Source organism: Macaca fascicularis, chromosome 11, assembly GCF_037993035.2.
Source record: "Macaca fascicularis isolate 582-1 chromosome 11, T2T-MFA8v1.1".
In the NCBI taxonomy this organism is placed as follows: Eukaryota; Metazoa; Chordata; class Mammalia; order Primates; family Cercopithecidae; genus Macaca; species Macaca fascicularis.
In genome coordinates this window covers 29,325,757-29,345,249 of record NC_088385.1, presented here as the reverse complement: position 1 = coordinate 29,345,249, position 19,493 = coordinate 29,325,757, and the positions used below count along the sequence as shown (strand labels likewise).

General features: G+C 38.5%; 2 protein-coding genes across 8 annotated transcripts in view; both read left to right on the top strand.

Annotated features, from left to right (window-relative positions):
• The window catches only part of ITPR2 (inositol 1,4,5-trisphosphate receptor type 2), a 496,384-nt gene that overhangs the window by 224,335 nt on the left and 252,556 nt on the right, over positions 1-19,493 (top strand). For all 7 annotated transcript variants that reach the window (XR_010579338.2, XR_012420091.1, XM_065523922.2 and 4 more), the window contains 4 exons: positions 3,463-3,585; positions 4,238-4,438; positions 8,920-9,171; positions 12,401-12,526. Coding sequence is in view for 5 of the 7 variants with exons in the window: in XM_065523922.2 (XP_065379994.1) it covers positions 3,463-3,585; positions 4,238-4,438; positions 8,920-9,171; positions 12,401-12,526 (702 nt within the window). In the remaining 2 variants the exon portion in view is untranslated. The remainder of the gene's footprint in view (positions 1-3,462; positions 3,586-4,237; positions 4,439-8,919; positions 9,172-12,400; positions 12,527-19,493) is intronic.
• Positions 6,301-8,824, top strand: LOC102134176 (protein tyrosine phosphatase type IVA 1). Its single transcript, XM_005570418.5, has one exon. The coding sequence runs from the start codon at positions 6,986-6,988 to the stop codon at positions 7,505-7,507; it is 522 nt and encodes a 173-aa protein (XP_005570475.2). The 5' UTR covers positions 6,301-6,985; the 3' UTR covers positions 7,508-8,824.

Here is a 19,493-nt window from a genome sequence, read left to right as displayed (position 1 = left end):
CTCTTTGTAAGTCTCTAAGGACTTGCTTTATGAATCTGGGTGCTCCTGTATTGGGTGCATATATATTTAGGATAGTTAGCTTTTCCTGTTGAATTGATCCCTTTACCATTATGTAATGGCCTTCTTTGTCTCTTTTGATCTTTGATGGTTTAAAGTCTGTTTTATCAGAGACTAGTATTGCAACCCCCGCTTTTTTTTGTTCTCCATTTGCTTGGTAAATCTTCCTCCATCCCTTTATTTTGAGCCTATGTATGTCTCTGCGTGTGAGATGGGTCTCCTGAATACAGCAGACTGATGGGTCTTGACTCTTTATCCAGTTTGCCAGTCTGTGTCTTTTAATTGGAGCATTTAGTCCATTTACATTTAAGGTTAAGATTGTTATGTGTGAACTTGATCCTGCCATTATGATATTAACTGGTTATTTTGCTCGTTAGTTGATGCAGTTTCTTCCTAGCCTCGATGGTCTTTACATTTTGGCATGTTTTTGCAATGGCTGGTACCGGTTGTTCCTTTCCATGTTTAGTGCTTCCTTCAGGGTCTCTTGTAAGGGAGGCCTAGTGGTGACAAAATCTCTAAGCATTTGCTTATCTGTAAAGGATTTTATTTCTCCTTCACTTATGAAACTTAGTTTGGCTGGATATGAAATTCTGGGTTGAAAATTCTTTTCTTTAAGAATGTTGAATATTGGCCCCCACTATCTTCTGGCTTGGAGAGTTTCTGCTGAGAGATCTGCTGTTAGTCTGATGGGCTTCCCTTTGTGGGTAACCCGACCTTTCTCTCTGGCTGCCCTTAAGATTTTTTCCTTCATTTCAACTTTGGTGAATCTGGCAATTATGTGTCTTGGAGTTGCTCTTCTCGAGGAGTATCTTTGTGGCGTTCTCTGTATTTCCTGGATTTGAATGTTGGCCTGCCCTACTAGGTTGGGGAAGTTCTCCTGGATGATATCCTGAAGAGTGTTTTCCAACTTGGTTCCATTTTCCCCCTCAGTTTCAGGCACCCCAATCAGACGTAGATTTGGTCTTTTTACATAATCCCATACTTCTTGCAGGCTTTGTTCATTTCTTTTTCTTCTTTTTTCTTTTGGTTTCTCTTCTCGCTTCATTTCATTCATTTGATCCTCAATCGCTGATACTCTTTCTTCCCGTTGATCGAGTCGGTTACTGAAGCTTGTGCATTTGTCACGTATTTCTCGTGTCATGGTTTTCATCTCTTTCATTTCGTTTAGGACCTTCTCTGCATTAATTACTCTAGCCATCAATTCTTCCACTTTTTTTTCAAGATTTTTAGTTTCTTTGCGCTGGTTACGTAATTCCTCCTTCAGCTCTGAGAAATTTGATGGACTGAAGCCTTCTTCTCTCATCTCGTCAAAGTCATTCTCCGTCCAGCTTTGATCCGTTGCTGGCGATGAGCTGCGCTCCTTTGCCAGGGGAGATGCGCTCTTATTTTTTGAATTTCCAGCTTTTCTGCCCTGCTTTTTCCCCATCTTTGTGGTTTTATCTGCCTCTGGTCTTTGATGATGGTGATGTACTGATGGGGTTTTGGTGTAGGTGTCCTTCCTGTTTGATAGTTTTCCTTCTAACAGTCAGGACCCTCAGCTGTAGGTCTGTTGGAGATTGCTTGAGGTCCACTCCAGACCCTGTTTGCCTGGGTATCAGCAGCAGAGGCTGCAGAAGATAGAATATTTCTGAACAGCGAGTGTACCTGTCTGATTCTTGCTTTGGAAGCTTCCTGTCAGGGGTGTACTCCACCCTGTGAGGTGTGGGGTGTCAGACTGCCTCTAGTGGGGGATGTCTCCCAGTTAGGCTACTCAGGGGTCAGGGACCCACTTGAGCAGGGAGTCTGTCCCTTCTCAGATCTCAACCTCCGTGTTGGGAGATCCACTGCTCTCTTCAAAGCTGTCAGACAGAGTCGTTTGCGTTTGCAGAGGTTTCGGCTGAGTTTGTTATTGTTTACTGTGCCCTGTCCCCAGAGGTGGAGTCTACAGGGACAGGCAGGTTTCCTTGAGCTGCTGTGAGCTCCACCCAGTTCGAGCTTCCCAGCAGCTTTGTTTACCTACTTAAGCCTCAGCAATGGCGGGCGCCCCTCCCCCAGCCTCGCTACTGCCTTGCCGGTAGATCACAGACTGCTGTGCTAGCAATGAGGGAGGCTCCGTGGGTGTGGGACCCTCCCGGCCAGGTGTGGGATATGATCTCCTGGTGTGCCTGTTTGCTTAAAGCGCAGTATTGGGGTGGGAGTTACCCGATTTTCCAGGTGTTGTGTGTCTCAGTTCCCCTGGCTAGGAAAAGGGATTCCCTTCCCCCTTGCGCTTCCCAGGTGAGGCAATGCCTCGCCCTGCTTCAGCTCTTGCTGGTCGGGCTGCAGCAGCTGACCAGCACCGATCGTCCGGCACTCCCCAGTGAGATGAACCCAGTACCTCAGTTGAAAATGCAGAAATCACCGGTCTTCTGTGTCGCTCGCGCTGGGAGTTGGAGACTGGAGCTGTTCCTATTCGGCCATCTTGCTCTGCCCCAGATTCTTATAACCAAATGATAGTAGCTTAGTATAGGACTTTGGAAAATGGCAACGAATAAGGGATATTCATTATTAAGAGTGTTAAGAAACAGGGGGACAAAAAGGAGGAGAAAATAGAAGAGAAAGCAAAGAGGAAAAGAAAAATAAATAGTTGGAAATAAGAGACAAGGTAAATAGCAAGAGGAAGGGACAGAGAGATTGGAGAGAGGAAGAACTGAGATGAGTGAGTAATAAATATATATACAGAGATGACTGACAGAGTGGAGGAAGAGAGGAAGTTTAAATGGAGAGGAAAGGGAGTGAGAGCAGAGCAGGAGAATAGGGGATGGGAGAAGAAGAAATAATAGATGGGACAAGAGGAGAAGAGAGGAGATGAAATAGACATGGGAGAAAGAGTAGGAAGGAAGATGTATGAGAGAGAGAGAGAAATGGAGTAGGGAAAGAGAGACAAAGAAGAAAAGAAGCAGAATGATGGAGATATGTAGACATACTGCAAAATGAGACATTTAAAGGAAGGGAAGAATTATGGGGACTGGGGAGTACAGCAGAGAAGGGAGGAGAAACAGAGAAAGATAGGGACAGAGGAAAGGAGGACAGAGGGAGTGTGGGGATGAAGCAGAGGAGGAAAATGTGGCTATGTACAGAGATGGGGAAACGTGAACAATTGGAAAGATTGGGGAGAAAGAGAAGGGCTGTGAAATGAAGGGGGCATTGGAAGAGTAGAGCAGAATAGAATCAGGAGGAATAACAGAGAAGGTGAGAAAGATTTAGAGAACAGAGAAGAGGGACAGGAGGGGAAACTGGGAGAGGTGTGAAACATAAAGGACACAGAGAAACGAGAGCAAAGATGGGCAGAGAGAAAAATGGTATGTGGGTGAAAGGACAGATTTTTGCATAACATTTGCAGTCTTCTATGTTTGTTTCTATCATGTGCTATTCTTTCACTTACAGAACGATGAAAAGATGAACGAAGTAATGAATCTAGCCCATACGTTTCTGCAGAATTTCTGTCGAGGAAATCCACAGAATCAAGTTCTTCTTCATAAACATCTGAATTTGTTTTTAACTCCAGGTGTAAGTATTTTAGTGGCTTCTAATATTTCTAGTAAAGTGTGCATCAAACTTGTCTTAGTAACATTCTTGAAGAGAATTTTGTTACACTTCATTGCTGCCTTTTTTTTTCCTTGTGGAAATTCTCTCTCCAAAAGCAAGTGTCTTTTTTTTTTTTTTTTTTTCCCATTAAGGAAACTTTTAAAGAAACTTGAAAAATTGCACAAGTTTTACATGCAAATGACAACGTCTTTTATATGTATATAGTTAAATGTTAGGAAAAAGATATGGTAGAACAACGAACTAACTCACAATACCCTGAGTAAGGTAAATATGGAAAACTCAGAGGTGGAGTTTGCCCTTGTCTGTAAAATGTGTTTGAGCAGATTTCATGGAAGACCTAACTTTGAATTCATAATTAATCTCGAGAATACTGTTGCCAGTATGTTGCACTTTATGATAATAAGCTCCTTTCTCCAACTAAATTCCTCTGTGAACTCAGTTTTCTTTTAATGGTTAATGATCTCATTGCATTTTTTGAAAGACTTGCACAGAAAATTCACTGTGGCTTTGTATAAAATATAAAACTGATCACAAGCGGGGCAATTAGTCTAAGTACTGTAGAATAGAAAATTGATCTTGTCAGAATTACAAGGGCACGTTCCTCTGTGTTTAGCTCCTTGAAGCAGAAACCATGCGGCACATCTTCATGAACAATTACCATCTGTGCAACGAAATTAGCGAGAGAGTTGTACAGCACTTTGTGCACTGCATTGAGACACATGGCCGCCACGTGGAGTACCTGAGGTTTTTGCAAACAATTGTGAAAGCAGATGGTAAATATGTGAAGAAATGCCAGGATATGGTAATGACAGAGGTATGTTCTCAGTTTGCCTTTTATCAGCTTCACATAAACAGTATGTTCAAATATGTATTTTCTATTAGAGTGAAAAAACCCCCAACCGCATAGGTTTGAGAAGTTATTTAATTTAATCATGACTACTCAAGTGCAAATATATTTTGCTTTAATCTAGTGAAGCAACATATCTTAAGTTGGTTTTATGATTTTTCTAATATTTTTCTTTTTGACCTATAAAAATTTGTGTATTTTAAATAATGGGCAAAATCCTATGAAATGTTATCGATTGTTTGGAATGAAAGTGACACAATTTTATATTTTTGAGTTTCCAGTGATATAAGAAAGACAGACTGAACTGTGCTTTTCCGGTGCCTTTATTGCTCTGTTTCTGAAATATAGAATGGGTGTTCTCTGCTACTATTTGTAGAAAGGTTTGAAGAGAATCAAACTAAGTAATACAAACTACCCAACAGTGATTTTTTTTTTTTTTACAACATGTGGAAACTTATTATTTAGAGTAAGTTGTAACTTTCAGCAAATGAATAGATGAAGGCACTTCATCTATTGCCTTCAAGTATGATGCATTGGAGAAGTAGCAGCTTAAAGAGCCCGTTGATTAAATCACTACTCTGTGACCAAATGGTTCTCTAGTGGCCCATATGGACTAAGGGAGCTTCCACCTATGGCTACCAAATAGTTACATGGTAGATTTTTATTGGTTTCTGGGCATTTTCATTAGTATATACCTTAAATTTGGGAATGGAGGAAATTTCCATAATGCTTCAAGGAGTCCCTCCTGCCACTTAGAAATCTTAAAATTAATTTAGCTTAAAGCCTTGAATTTTTAAATGTAAATTATTGTTATTAAACATTTTAAGGAACATTTTAAGCTTGTAAAATGCACCTTTTTCTTCTCTGAAATTACCTTCACATTAGCTCTTCATTGTCTGGAAATGTGAGAACTAAATGGATTTTGTGTTATGATCAGCAAGGAAAGAATTAGAATGGGGAAGCAGCAAACAGTGAAACCATCCCTATGACACTGTTGGGTGAAGTGTTTCTGTGCACAAAGAAGTATTTGTAATATTATATTATGTTAATATGTAATACATATTTTTGATAAATATACATTCTCTTTCAACAAAACTTTCAAAGTAAGCCAACTGGCTTATAGATTTAAATATGTTGTCACTTTAAATATAATACATAGAGAAAAAATTGTATATCCTTAGTTACCTACCAACATGTCTCACACTGGGGTTAGAAAATTGGTACTGATAATAGACAATAAGATAGTATGGAGTTTGAGCAATAAAACTGCCATCTGATGGAATTTTCTACTAAAATTATATAAACAAAATATGAAGGAAAATTTATGTCCTAAAAGCCCCTACCTATTCATATCTTTGTTTCTCTTGGTTTTTTGGTCTTAGTTTTCTACTTATTTCTCTTGTCTCTGCTTTTACCTTCATTCTCTACTGATGCCTTCTTATGACACATGGAATTTTTTAGACTTTTGTAGAGCTGTAATTAGCTCGATGTACTTGCTTATGCAGTCACTATTACAATGGATGAGGATATTTTACTCTGCTTTAGTAAAATTATGAGATTTCTTGTGCTTTGGCCATAGTCTCCTGGCCAAAAAAAGGTAGAGGAAAATAACTATTTTTTTACAGGTTTAATTTGAGTGTGATGAACAATTTACTATCATCCATATTGTTTCATTCTTGCCCCATCTGCTGCTTCCATATCACCCCAACTGATTTTGATAGCATTCATAGCTGGTTCCTTGGCATGGGACCATAATCTTTTCACCACCCTCCCCCAGCTTAGCTCTGCTTGTGCCATATTATATATGTTTTTACAAAGAGATACATGTGGCCTCGGCGCGTGTATTGGCTCCTTCGGCTGCGGGCCGGCTCGGCTACGCGCTCTGCTCCGAGCCGCTCACTGCATGGTAGAGTCTGGTGCCCCCGCCGCCGCCTGCATCGCCGCCACCGCCGCTCCGCCACGACCACCGCCGCCTCCTGCCCTGCAGCCGCCACCACCGCCTGTGTCGCCGCCGCCTCGGGACCGGCTGTATGATTAGGCCACAATCTTCAATGAGTAAACATATTCCTCAATTCTGTGGTGGTCTTGGTCACACATTTATGGAGTTTCTGAAGGGCAGTGGAGATTACTGCCAGGCACAGCACGACCTCTATGCAGACAAGTGAACTGTAGAAACTGATTACTACTCCACCAAGAAGCCCCCATAAGAGTGGTTATCCTGGACACAGAAGTGTTGAATTGAAATCCACAGAGCATTTTACAAGAGTTCTGACCTGGATGGGGTAAACCTCAGTGCGCTTCTTTTCTGTTGGCCTCAGTATTACTGGATTGAAGAATTGCTGCTGCTTGTTAGGAGGTTCATTTCATTTATCATTACTTACAACTTCATACTCAAGCACTGAGAATTTCAAGTGGAGTATATTGAAGTAGACTTCAGTTTCTTTGCATCATTTCTGTATTCAATTTTTTTAAATTATTTCATAACCCTATTGAGTGTTTTTTAACTAAATTAACATGGCTCGAATGAACCGCCCAGCTCCTGTGGAAGTCACATACAAGAACATGAGATTTCTTATTACACACAATCCAACCAATGCGACCTTAAACAAATTTATAGAGGAACTTAAGAAGTATGGAGTTACCACAATAGTAAGAGTGTGTGAAGCAACTTACGACACTACTCTTGTGGAGAAAGAAGGTATCCATGTTCTTGATTGGCCTTTTGATGATGGCGCACCACCATCCAACCAGATTGTCGATGACTGGTTAAGTCTTGTAAAAATTAAGTTTCGTGAAGAACCTGGTTGTTGTATTGCTGTTCATTGCGTTGCAGGCCTTGGGAGAGCTCCAGTACTTGTTGCCCTAGCATTAATTGAAGGTGGAATGAAATACGAAGATGCAGTACAATTCATAAGACAAAAGCGGCGTGGAGCTTTTAACAGCAAGCAACTTTTGTATTTGGAGAAGTATCGTCCTAAAATGCGGCTGCGTTTCAAAGATTCCAACGGTCATAGAAACAACTGTTGCATTCAATAAAATTGGGGTGCCTAATGCTATTGGAAGTGGAACTTGAGATAGGGTCTAATTTGTTATACATATTAGCCAACATGTTGGCTTAGTAAGTCTAATGAAGCTTCCATAGGAGTATTGAAAGGCAGTTTTACCAGGCCACAAGCTAGACAGATTTGGCAACCTCTGTATTTGGGTTACAGTCAACCTATTTGGATACTTGGCAAAAGATTCTTGCTGTCAGCGTATAAAATGTGCTTGTCATTTGTATCAATTGACCTTTCCCAAAATCATGGAGTATTGAGTTATGACTTGTTTAAATCTATTCCCATGCCAGAATCTTATCAATACATAAGAAATTTAGGAAGATTAGGTGCCAAAATACCCAGCACAATACTTGTATATTTTTAGTACCATACAGAACTAAAATCCCAGGAACTATGAACACTCTAGACCTTATGTGGTTTATTCCTTCACTCATTTCAAACATTGAAAGTAGGGCCTACATGGTTATTTGCCTGCTCACTTTATGTTTACATCTCCCACATTCATACCGGTATACATCAGGTTTGCTTAACCATTGATTTTTTTTTTTTTTTTTTACCAAGTCTTACAGTGATCATTTAATATGTTTCTATAAATCTCACTTTGTGCTGTTATTAAAAAAACCTCCATTTTGAAAATCTACATTGTACAGAAGCACATGTCTTTAATGTCTTCAGACAAAAAAGCCTTACATTAATTTAATGTTTGCACTCTGAGGTGCAACTTAACAGGGAGGGCCTGAGAAAAGAATGGGAGGGGGCTATTAATTATTTTTAGCAAAATGTTGCCTTTGTCTTGTGCAGAACATGTAGAACATGCTCTTTAATTTAGTAAAATATTTTTTTAAAAGGTAGAGATGCTTTGTTATTGTAATCATAAACTTCCTGAAATTCTTGTAATTTTTTTTCCATACTTATCAGAAGCATGTTTACCAACTTATTTTTGTTTGAAAGTGTGATTTTTTTTTCCCTTCCCAACCTCTCTTGCAAAAAAAGAAATGGGTTTCTGCTAATGAATTGAGCAGACATCTAATATTTTATATGCCTTTTGAGCTGTGTAACTTAATATTTGGATACTTGATAATTTGTTTTATTATGTAATTGATAAAATGGTGATGTGTATTAATGTTAGTTCAACCATATATTTATACTGTCTGGGGATGTGTGGTTATAGTTCTGTGGGAGAAATAATTTTGTCAGTGTTCACCAGCTTGTAAAAACTTAGTGCGAGAGCTGAAACATCTAAATAAATAATGACATGCATTTATCATCAAAAAAAAAAAAACAAAAAAAAAACAAAGAGATACATGTGTTTCCAGATATATCAAGCCTTTGGAATTAACTGCAAGGATAAATGTTTGGACGGCTCTGTAGACTCTCTTATTATCTTTTCAGTTGATAAATGGGGGTGAAGACGTGCTGATATTTTACAATGATAGAGCGTCATTTCCCATCCTTCTCCATATGATGTGTTCAGAGAGAGACCGAGGGGATGAGAGTGGCCCCTTAGCCTACCACATCACCCTGGTGGAGCTGCTGGCAGCATGCACAGAGGGGAAAAATGTCTACACTGAAATCAAGTGTAATTCCCTTCTCCCGCTGGACGACATAGTGAGGGTGGTGACCCATGACGACTGCATCCCTGAGGTAAGCCTGGCAAAACTTGGCAGCTCTAATAGAATCATTATTAATTTTTAAAGTTCATGTAGGTGCCAGAAGTCCCCCATACTAATATTTATAATGAGATCATATATTTAGTCAGGGAATTGTATTTAACTATATAATTTGGAAAATGTAAAGCAGCATAAAAGGTCTGCTTTTTAATAAGAAGTTCTAAAAGAAGTTCTGAAAGATGATAAACTTTTTTTGTTGGTTTTTTTGAGACAGAGTTTTGCTCTGTTGCCCAGGCTGGAGTGCAAAGGCAAGATCTCGGCTCACTGCAACCTCTGCCTCCTGGGTTCAAGTGATTCTCCTGCCTCAGCCTCCTGAGTGGCTGGGATTACAGGCATGTGCCACCACACCCAGCTAATTTTTGTATTTTTAGTAGAGACGGGGTTTCACCATGTTGCCCAGGCTGGTCTCGAACTCCTGACCTCAGGTGATGCACCCACCTCGGCCTCCCAAAGTGTTGGATTTACCGGCATGAGCCACCGCAGCCAGCCTATGAGAAACTTTTAAGACGTATAGCCACTGCTCGTTTAGTGGAAGCTACTAGACAGCTCTCTTAAAATTCTAAACATGGCAATATGATCAAACTGAAAGGTTTACTTGAACCTTTAGTATGTACTTGAGCATAAAATAGGTGTTTCAAAAATGATTCATAATCATTGATTGGAGAGGCTAGGATAGTGCTGCAGGATCACATAAAAGACTCTGCAGGTTTACCTGGTTTTATGGAATAGATGCATTCTTGAAAATATGCATACACAGTTTGCTTTATTCCTACATCATTTACCCTCTGTCCTGGTTTGACTCTGATGATAGAAAAAGCCTCAGTAGCAGCTGGTTGTCTGCCAATAGGCTTCTATTAATGAGGCATCCAGGAATGTACATTGCAATAATTTCTTTCTTTTCTACTGTTGTATGTTGTTCCAAAGCTTATAAATGTGTGACACCCTGAAAAAGATATGGAGTCAAACATTTAAAATCACAGTAACTTAAAAAGGTGTCAGATGAGGTTAACGGAAATTCCCTACTTTTAGATAATCGTATGGTAGTGATGGACTTGAAAGCACATTTTTGTGAAATTTTGTGGAATTGTCGACATGTCACTCCAAGAGTACTTCATGCCTGATTGGTCTGAAATAAGATGACAAAGAGGGGAAGTCTAGTCTAATGATGAAATCCCTGGGTTCTGTCCTTACTTGAGAGCCTGATTCTGGGTATATTTCTTCCTACATGTAGTTCCCTCTGACACTGCCACTCTTACCTCTTACATTCATCTAAGTAACTCCTCCTTATCCTTTAGATCTTGATTCAAGCCTTACTTCTCCAGGGAGGACTTCCTTGGCCTCCCTTAGTAGAGTCTGTAAGAATATATAATTTGAAATTTGACATTTCCATTTTATTAGTTAGCAAAGACCTGTAACCCTCATGCCCATGCCCAAGATTGTAAGCTCTATGAGAATAACAACAACTGGATCTGTTTCTTTTCACTGTTTTATTGTTTGAGCCAGAGCCTACACTCAATAAATAAGTTTTGAATGAATACACAAAAGAATTACAGAATATTTTATCCTGGATACATTACATTCTAGTTGTGTGGCTGACTCCAACAGGTTACTTTAACCTTTTTAATCTTAAATTCCTACAATTTTAAGGTGGAATAATTATCGTATATGCCTGATAGGATTGTTGGAGGATTAAAGTAAATAATTCATACAAGATGCTGAGGGTATTTGGCACATAGGAAACACTGAGTACATTTTAGCTGCTGTCATGATAGGTGTGAGAATGCACTGAGTGGCCCGCGTCTCTGTACCCTGTGGCCATCCTTGAGACGGGCACTCTGCCGTTGACGGTTTGTTTAGGATCAGTGAGGTACAGAGAAGCACCAAGGGCATGAAAGCTGTCCCATATTTTTTATGGTTCCAATTTGGATTCCATGAGTCCCTGAAATTGTTCATATGATTTTTTATGTATATGTATTTTTCCAGAGAGATTTATAGCATTCATCAGATTTTCATAATGAAAGAAACAAAAAAATGCAAAACAAAAATTCCTGTCCTATGTACTTTAGAAATGGTGTATGTTAGTGAAATTCATCCCAACCCTTTATGAGGAATTTCACTAATTCTGGAAAGGAATTTTACTACATCTGTATCTTAAAATAGTATACATTTTTGGGGGTAAACTAGGAGCTTATTTCTTCTCAGAAAAAAGTAATTTAAATATTTTTGAATGGTAATGAAGAATTATTTGGTCAAAATATTTTGATGTTTTATTAGGACTCTCTTGGTTACAAGTGACAGAAACCTAACATAAACTAGTTTAAATTAAAAAAGGGAATTTTATTGGCTCCAGTACATAGGAATTTGAAGGATGGTTGTTCAGATGGATCCAGAGGTTGAAAGAGTGTCAGAATTTATTCTATTTCTCATCCCTTTTTCCTTCATCTTTCTGCCTCATTCTCTTCTGGGTATAATTTTCCTCTGTATACCTGGAGAAGATGGTTTTTTGAAGTTAAGGTTTACCTTGTTTCATTTTAGCAATGAGAGAAAAAGGAAAGAGTTATTGAGAAGAAGGAAGAGGAGGAGGAAGAGGGCGGGGACTCATGTATTTAGTCAAGTAATTGTGTTTATGTAATTTGGAAAATTTAAAAGAGCATAAAAGCTCTACTTTTTAATAAGTTCTGTAAGAAGTTCTGAAAGATGACAAACTTTTAAGAACTATAGCCACTGCTAGTTTAGTGGAAGCTACTACACAACTCTTAAATTCTAAACATGGCATTGTTATCAAAGTGAAATTTTAGTTGAACTTTAAGTATGTTCTTGAGCATAAAACAGGTGCTCAAGATGGGGAAGGGATTGGGGCTACAGAGAAGGAGAGGGGAAGAAGAAAGAAAGGGAAAGAGAGAGGAAGGAGGGGTTGCTTTTGACTCCTAGAATCTCAAATATGATAGGCTTGTTTTGTGTAAAGTTCTTTCTCACAGCAATTGTTGGGCCCAGGGGGATGGAGTTACTTGGCCCCACGTTTTCACCCCTAGGTCAGTGAACTCTTAGCAAAAGAAGAGAAATGGGAATGCTTTCTGGATAGACAAAACTATGCTATGATCTACCATGAAAACTAACAGATTTTATATTAACCTTTCATAGTTGATATTTCAAAGTCATCAATAAAGAAAACTAACTTTCTTTTGTATTTGGAACTTGCACAGGTTAAAATTGCTTATGTGAACTTTGTTAATCACTGTTATGTTGACACTGAAGTGGAAATGAAAGAAATCTATACAAGTAACCACATTTGGAAATTATTTGAGAACTTCTTGGTGGATATGGCAAGGGTAAGTTAGATTTTGACCACTGAAGGACGTCAATAGATATTTTGACTCAATAGTATTAAGCATCTGGATGAAGACTCACAGTTAAATTCACTACCTTTTGATTTAATGCATTCATTCATAAAGTTATGAATAAATTTCAGAAGATTGTGAATGAGATTTAATGAGTTAATATATACACAGAATGCTTAGTACATTGTAGATAGCAGCAGGTAAAGTGTTCATTTTCACCTTTATGAGTGACTGTATTTGTCTGTTATTAAATGGAATCTTAGTGGCCTTCTTATATTGGTTAGAGAAGATATTTGGCAGAGGTCAATTTGCATTTAATCTCTTATTCTAAGTGCAGTTACAAAGCACAGATCAAGACACCTGAAGAGGTCTTGACTACTGCTTTCAGGCAGATAGGTACTTGACCAGCCAACTAAGGACTTAGCCTTGCTCACTGTTGACAATTCAAAATCTTCTTTGGAAGTGTACTCCAGTAATTTAATCATCTGGCATTTTCACTCATGTCCACCAAATTATATTCTGCTTGTTGCTGTTTGTTTTGTTGGGGGCTGTTGGGGAGGACAACATTTTCTAGATACTGCCTGGCATATGTTTTTGCTCTGTTAATATTGAGTAAATGAATGAATGAAGAAATATAAGAAAGAAGGAATCTCTTTGATGGACAACACAATTTTCTTTAGCACATCTTAGCCTTTTTTTTATGCATACTGAATTATCATAACAGCCAGGGTCTAAAAAAAATCTCTGATTTTCCCTTTAAAGAAGTTATGGGACTTGATGTTCAAATAAGGTTTCACTAAAGAAAACGGTGTATAGATAACTCCTTAGACCTATTATGAATGGTGGTGGCCAGACTCAGCCGCTTTGGCCTTCCAGCATTCCTGAGCGCTGGTTGCTTTGTATAGGCCTTATATCGATGTATTTGGAGGAGAAAGATTAGTGAAGTCCATATTTTCATTGTATTAATTACAAGAACAGATGCTGTTATCTATTAGCTCACTGCCTCTCTACACCTTTTTCTGAAAGGAGGGATGACAAGACATGTGAGAGCACCCTTGGATAATACAGTGAATCATGTGTTATTCCAGACCATGGACTCTTTTTATTTAGCCAAGGTTTCCAAGTGAAATGTGCTTAGTTTACTTTTGGTGTGGTGCAGTGTGGTGAGTGAGGTAGTTCTTGTTTTACTTCATTTCCATACAGCTAAAAACTGCTTATTGCCTATCTCAGGTAAATATGCACCTGTAGAGAAATCCTCCTGTTTTATGCAGCATTTAACGTAGTACTCATATATGTCCCCATTGACCTTGTGAAAACCTTGATTCTGACCAGCTGTAGTATCTCCAGAGACCTTGAAGTAATGAGTGACTTCCATGCCAATGACTGAGCTTTAAAACTGCACGTGCAGGAGAATATTAAAGAGATTATAGACTGATTTGCAGAGTTGCACAGTGCTACTGACTAAAGATAAACTTGAAACAGATCAAGGTCACATTGTAGGCAGCATGAGCTTTAAAGCTGAAAGGATTTTTATTTTTTAAACCAAAGAACGCCAATGATAACTTCCATTGATAATGCTACCTGGGAAATACTGTTTTCACTGATATATGTGCCAGGCAAAGGTGTACAAATTTACATTCTTTTTTTGAAAACAAAACAAAACACATATAGCAACAATTTTAACTATTGCTTAATTAGATAATTAATGTTATTATATTAAAGCTCTAGGGGAATTTCAATATCTTCTTGATCTATTTATTCTTTATGTCTAACCACAATAACTTAGCTATATTGCAAAAAGGTTTTTAAAAATATTTCCTTCTTGTTTATTTTAAAACAGCAGCTCTCTAATCCCTTCACCAGGGTTGACAGGAATCGCCTTGCCTTTTTCAGGGAAGGAAATAGGAACCTGACTTTTTCATGTCTGGGATTTTTCTCTCTCCCCATGAAGAAAGATCAAAGTCACCACAAACTTTCAAATTCAGGTTATAAAACTAAGTGTGGTTAAATGAGTAGAATGTGGCCTTCTAGGTAAATTTTCAGTTCAGTTGGGCAGTTTTTAAGCTTTAGTGAGCATCAGGCTTAGCTGAAGGACTTTGTAAAATACAGATTGCTGGGCCTTGTCCCCAGAGTTTCTGATTTCCATACATGAGAGACTTTGCATTTTTAACAAATTCCTAGGTGATGCTGCAGATGCTGGTCCAGGGACCACACTTTGAAAATCACTGTAGTAGATAGAGCCTGGTAGCTAAGAGTAGGAATTTCAAAGGATTTAGCCAGACCAGAGTTCAAGTCTAGAATCTACCTCTCAGTAGCTCAGTTTATCTTGGGCAAAGTACTTAACCCCTCTGGGCCCTGAGTTTCCTGATTTGTAAAATGAATACAATAAGTTCACATTCCCCATAGGATTAGTGGGAGAATCTAATGAGATAATGTGTATAAAATTCTTAACACGTATTAGCATCAGTAAGAGAGTTGGTAACATGAGCCATATCATTGTATCCAGAGGACCATTCAGCATAGGCAAAAACTGGAAATTGTGTCCATAAAGCTGGACATCCCCAACAGTAGTTGACATAAATAGCCACGTATGAGATAAACCAAATCCAGGTGTTCCAACAAAGTTATGAAATCCTGGAAGAACTGATTTATATCCGTGAGAGATGATGAAGGTAATCTGGAGGAAAGGAATTTGGTAAGTTGAACCTAAAGAATCATAGCATCTTAGGGTTGGAAGAGACTAGTAGTCAAATTTATACCCAGTTCATAGTCTTCGGCACTTACTTAAATATCTGACTAACAACGATCTTACTACTTTTTTCTTTTTCTTTTTAATTTTTGTGGATAAATACTAGCTATATATATTTATGAGGTACAGGAGATATCTTTATACTGCCATATAATGTGTAATGAACACATCAAGGTAAATGGGATATCCATCACCTGAAGCATTTATCCTTTCTTTGTGTTACAAATAGCCCAATTATATTTCTTTAGTTATTTTAAAATATACAAGAAATTATTCTTGACTGTAGTCACTCTGTTGTGCTATCAAATATTAGATTTTATTCATTCTTTTTAACTACATGTTTGTACCCATTAAGCATCCCCACTTCCCCTCTGCTCCACTACCCTTCCTAGCCTCTGGTAACCATCCTTTTATTCTCTATCTCCATAAATATAATTGTTGCAATTTTTTAGTGCCCACAAATAAGTGAGAACATCCAAAATTTGTCTTTGTGTGCCTGGCTTATTTCACTTAACATAATGACCTCCAGTTCCATCCCTGTTGTTGCAGATGACTGGATCTCATTCTTTTTTAATGGCTGAATAGTACTCCACTGTGTGTATGTACCACATTTTCTTTATCCATTCATCTGTTGGTGGGCACTTAGGTTGCTTCCAAATTTTGGCTATTGTGAGCCGTGCTGCAACAAACACGGGAGTGCAGATATCTCTTCAGTGTACAATTTCCTTTCTTGTGGGAATATATCCAGAAGTGAGATTGTTGGATCATATGGTAGCTCTATTTTTAGATTTTTTTTTTTTTTTTTTTTTTTTGAGATGGAGTCTGGTTCTGTCACCCAGGCTGGAGTACAGTGGTGTGATCTCAGCTCACTGCAACCTCCACCTCCAGGATTTAACCATCTCCCACCTCAGCCTCCCAAGTAGCTGGGACTACAGGCATGCACCACCATGCCTGGCTAATTTTCATATTTTTTTAAGTAGAGATGAGGTTTCACCATGTTGGCCAGGCTGGTCTTGAATTCCTGACCTCAAGTGATCCACCTATCTTGGCCTCCCAAAGTGCTGGGATTACAGAAGTGAGCCTCTGCACCCGGCTATTTTTAGTTTTTTGAGGAACCTCCAAAATGTTCTCCCTAGTGATTGTACAAATTTACATTCCCACCAGTGGTGTACGAGAGTTTCCATTTCTCCACGTGCTCTTCAGCATTTGTTATTGCCTCTCTTTTGGATAAAAGCCACTGTAACTGGGGTGAGATGATATCTCATCGTAGTTTCAATTTGCATTTCTCTTGTGATCAGTGATGTTGAGCACCTTTTCATATACCTGTTTGCCATTTGTATGTCATCTTTTGAGAAATGTCTATTCAGATCTTTGCCCATTTTTAAATCAGATTATTCTATTTTTTTCCTATAGAGTTGTTTGAGCTCCTAATAGATTCTGGTTATTAATCCCTTGTCAGATGGATAGTTTGCAAATATTTTCTCCCATTCTGTGGATTATCTCTTCACTTTGTTGATTGTTTCCTTTGCTGCACAAAAAGCTTTTTCTTTTCTTTTTTCTTTCTTTTTTTTTTTTTTTTTTTTTTTTTTGGAGATGGGGTCTCACTCACCCAGGCTGGAGTGCAGTGGTGCTACCTCAGGTCACTACAACACCTGCCTCCTGGGTTCCAGTGATTCTCCTGCCTCAGCCTCCCGAGTAGCTGGGACTACAGGCACCCACCACCACGCCCAGCTAATTTTTATTATTTTAGTAGAGATGGGGCTTTACCATATTGGCCAGTTGGCCAGGCTGGTCTCAAACTCCTGACCTCAAGTGATCTGCCCACCTCGGCCTCCCAAAGTGCTGGGATTACAGGCGTGAGCCACTGTGCCCGACCTGAAGCCTTTTAACTTAATGTCATCCCATTTGTCCATTTTTGCTTTGGTTGCCTGTGCTTGTTGGGTGTTACTCTAGAAATTTTTGCCCAGACCAATGTCCTGGACAGGTTCCCTGATGTTTTCTTGTAGTAGTTTCAAGGTTTGAGATCTTAGATTTAAGTCTTTAATCCATTTGGATTCAATTTTTGTATATCATGAGAGATAGGGATATAGTTTCATTTCTTCTGCTTATGGATATTTGGTTTTCCTAGCACTATTTATTGAAGAGACTGTCTTTTCCCCAGTGTATGTTTTTGGCACCTTTGTGGAAAATGAGTTCATTGTAGGTGTGTGGATTTGTTTCTGAGTCCTCTTTTCTGTTCTTTTGGTGTATGTGTGTTTTTATGCCAGAATCATGCTGTCAAATTTTTCCATATTATAATTTTTACCTAGTTATTTTTTCTCCAGCAACACAAAATAATTCAGTTAAAGATGTGTTTACTATAAGCACCTCCTCACTATTCTTGCTAGTGACCTATTTTGAAATGACAAAATTATATAACTTGAAGAAAATGAAGATCATCTTAGTCGGTCTCATAATTTTGCCTGTGGCTTCTACAGAGAGAATTTTCTGGTTGACTCTCCTAGCTAGTTATAGAGTGGGAGGGCTGCTCTAGCATCATCCAGTGCTTTTCCCCAACAGCTGGTCAAGTATTTTATGATAGCCGTCATGTCTTCCATCATTTTCTCCATTTCTTTCAGTGATTCCTGTTCTGATACAGTTACTGGGATTCTAGTTTCAACATACTTTTGAGATCCCTCTAGTTTCTGTGTTTTGTTGAAAGGTATGACATTCAGGATGGAACCCAGTACTTCAGGCAGCAGATGACTCAGCACAGTTTAGTAGACATTTGGAGAAATATATATATATATTTTTTTTTTTTTTTTTTTTTTTTGAGACAGAGTTTCACTGTTTCACCCAGGCTGGAGTGCAGTGGGGTGATCTCAGCTCACTGCAACCTCTGTCTTCCAGTTTCAAGTGATTCTCCTGCCTCAGCCTCCTGAGTAGCTGGGATTATAGGCGCCCACCACCACGCCCGACTAATTTTTCTATTTTTAGTAGAGACGGGGTTTCACCATGTTGGCCAGGCTGGTCTCAAGCTCCTGACCTCGTGATCTGCCCGCCTTAGCCTCCCAAAGTGCTGGGATTCCATATGTGAGCTACTGCACCTGAACTGACAATATTTTTAAAAATACAGATGAAATAGTAATGAAATTACTAATAATAATGAAATTGGCACTCATACCACCTTCCACCATTCTTCTCTTGTTTTTCTGGAGTCAGCACTACCAGGGTCTTTTTGTCTGTCCTTGAGTACGGCTGTCTAAAGTCACCTTTTTTGGGGTTTTTCATTTTCGTATTGGCATTTCTTTGTCTCTTATCTTGTTAAGACCCATACAAGAAAATCTTTCCCAAAAGATTATTTTTAATAAACTGGTGCTAGATTGTTTCACATTCTCATTCCATTCTAATATCCTGACAGAGACAGTATCCATGTGCTGTAAGCACACCAGATCTAGGCAGGCAGCAATGCTATTAGACCCATGGAAAGTTGTTACACTGTCTTTCAGAGCATTTAATGACAGCCCACTTTGATCTATGTTCCAGTGCAGCTAAAACTGGTGTTTGTAGCGCAGAAAAGCTCTTCTTTGGCTTTATAACTGATTGTTGTTGATAGTCAGGGGATTTGAGTCATTATGAGAAGGCACATAAAGAGGGTAGACTATGATCAATGTTAGCCTCAGACTATATTTTTTTCTTTGAAGATGTTTCCAATTTTGCTATCAATGTCAGGATCCTATGAGGACCAACAGTACTCTTAAGTGATATACTGGCAGAATGAAATTAGACCGAGAAATAATTTAGGAGGCTCACCTAACTCTCTGTCATATCAGTGTCCCATTAGTCACTGGTTAACAAGACAAACTTGTGTATTTCACTTTCAGGTAGATAACTTGAGCCATTTTTTTGATATAATTGGTTTCATTATTCTACATCTTTAATTGTTAACAACTCTTATATTGAGTCAAGTTTTTACTTAAAATTTTTGCTCCCTTAACTTACCAAATAAATATGTAGGAGGTTGGAGTAAAGATACAAGTTATATGCACATTGAAACACACTTTCCTAGTTCTTTAATTTGGTGACATTAAGTCAATTTAAAAAAATATTTTTTTTGAATTTCTTAAGTCAAATGAGCTATTAAAAAATCTCATTTGAAAGGGCTCATTTTATATGGTCTTCTAACTAACATTTCAGGGAAGTGAAGAAGTATATTCTATAACTTACATA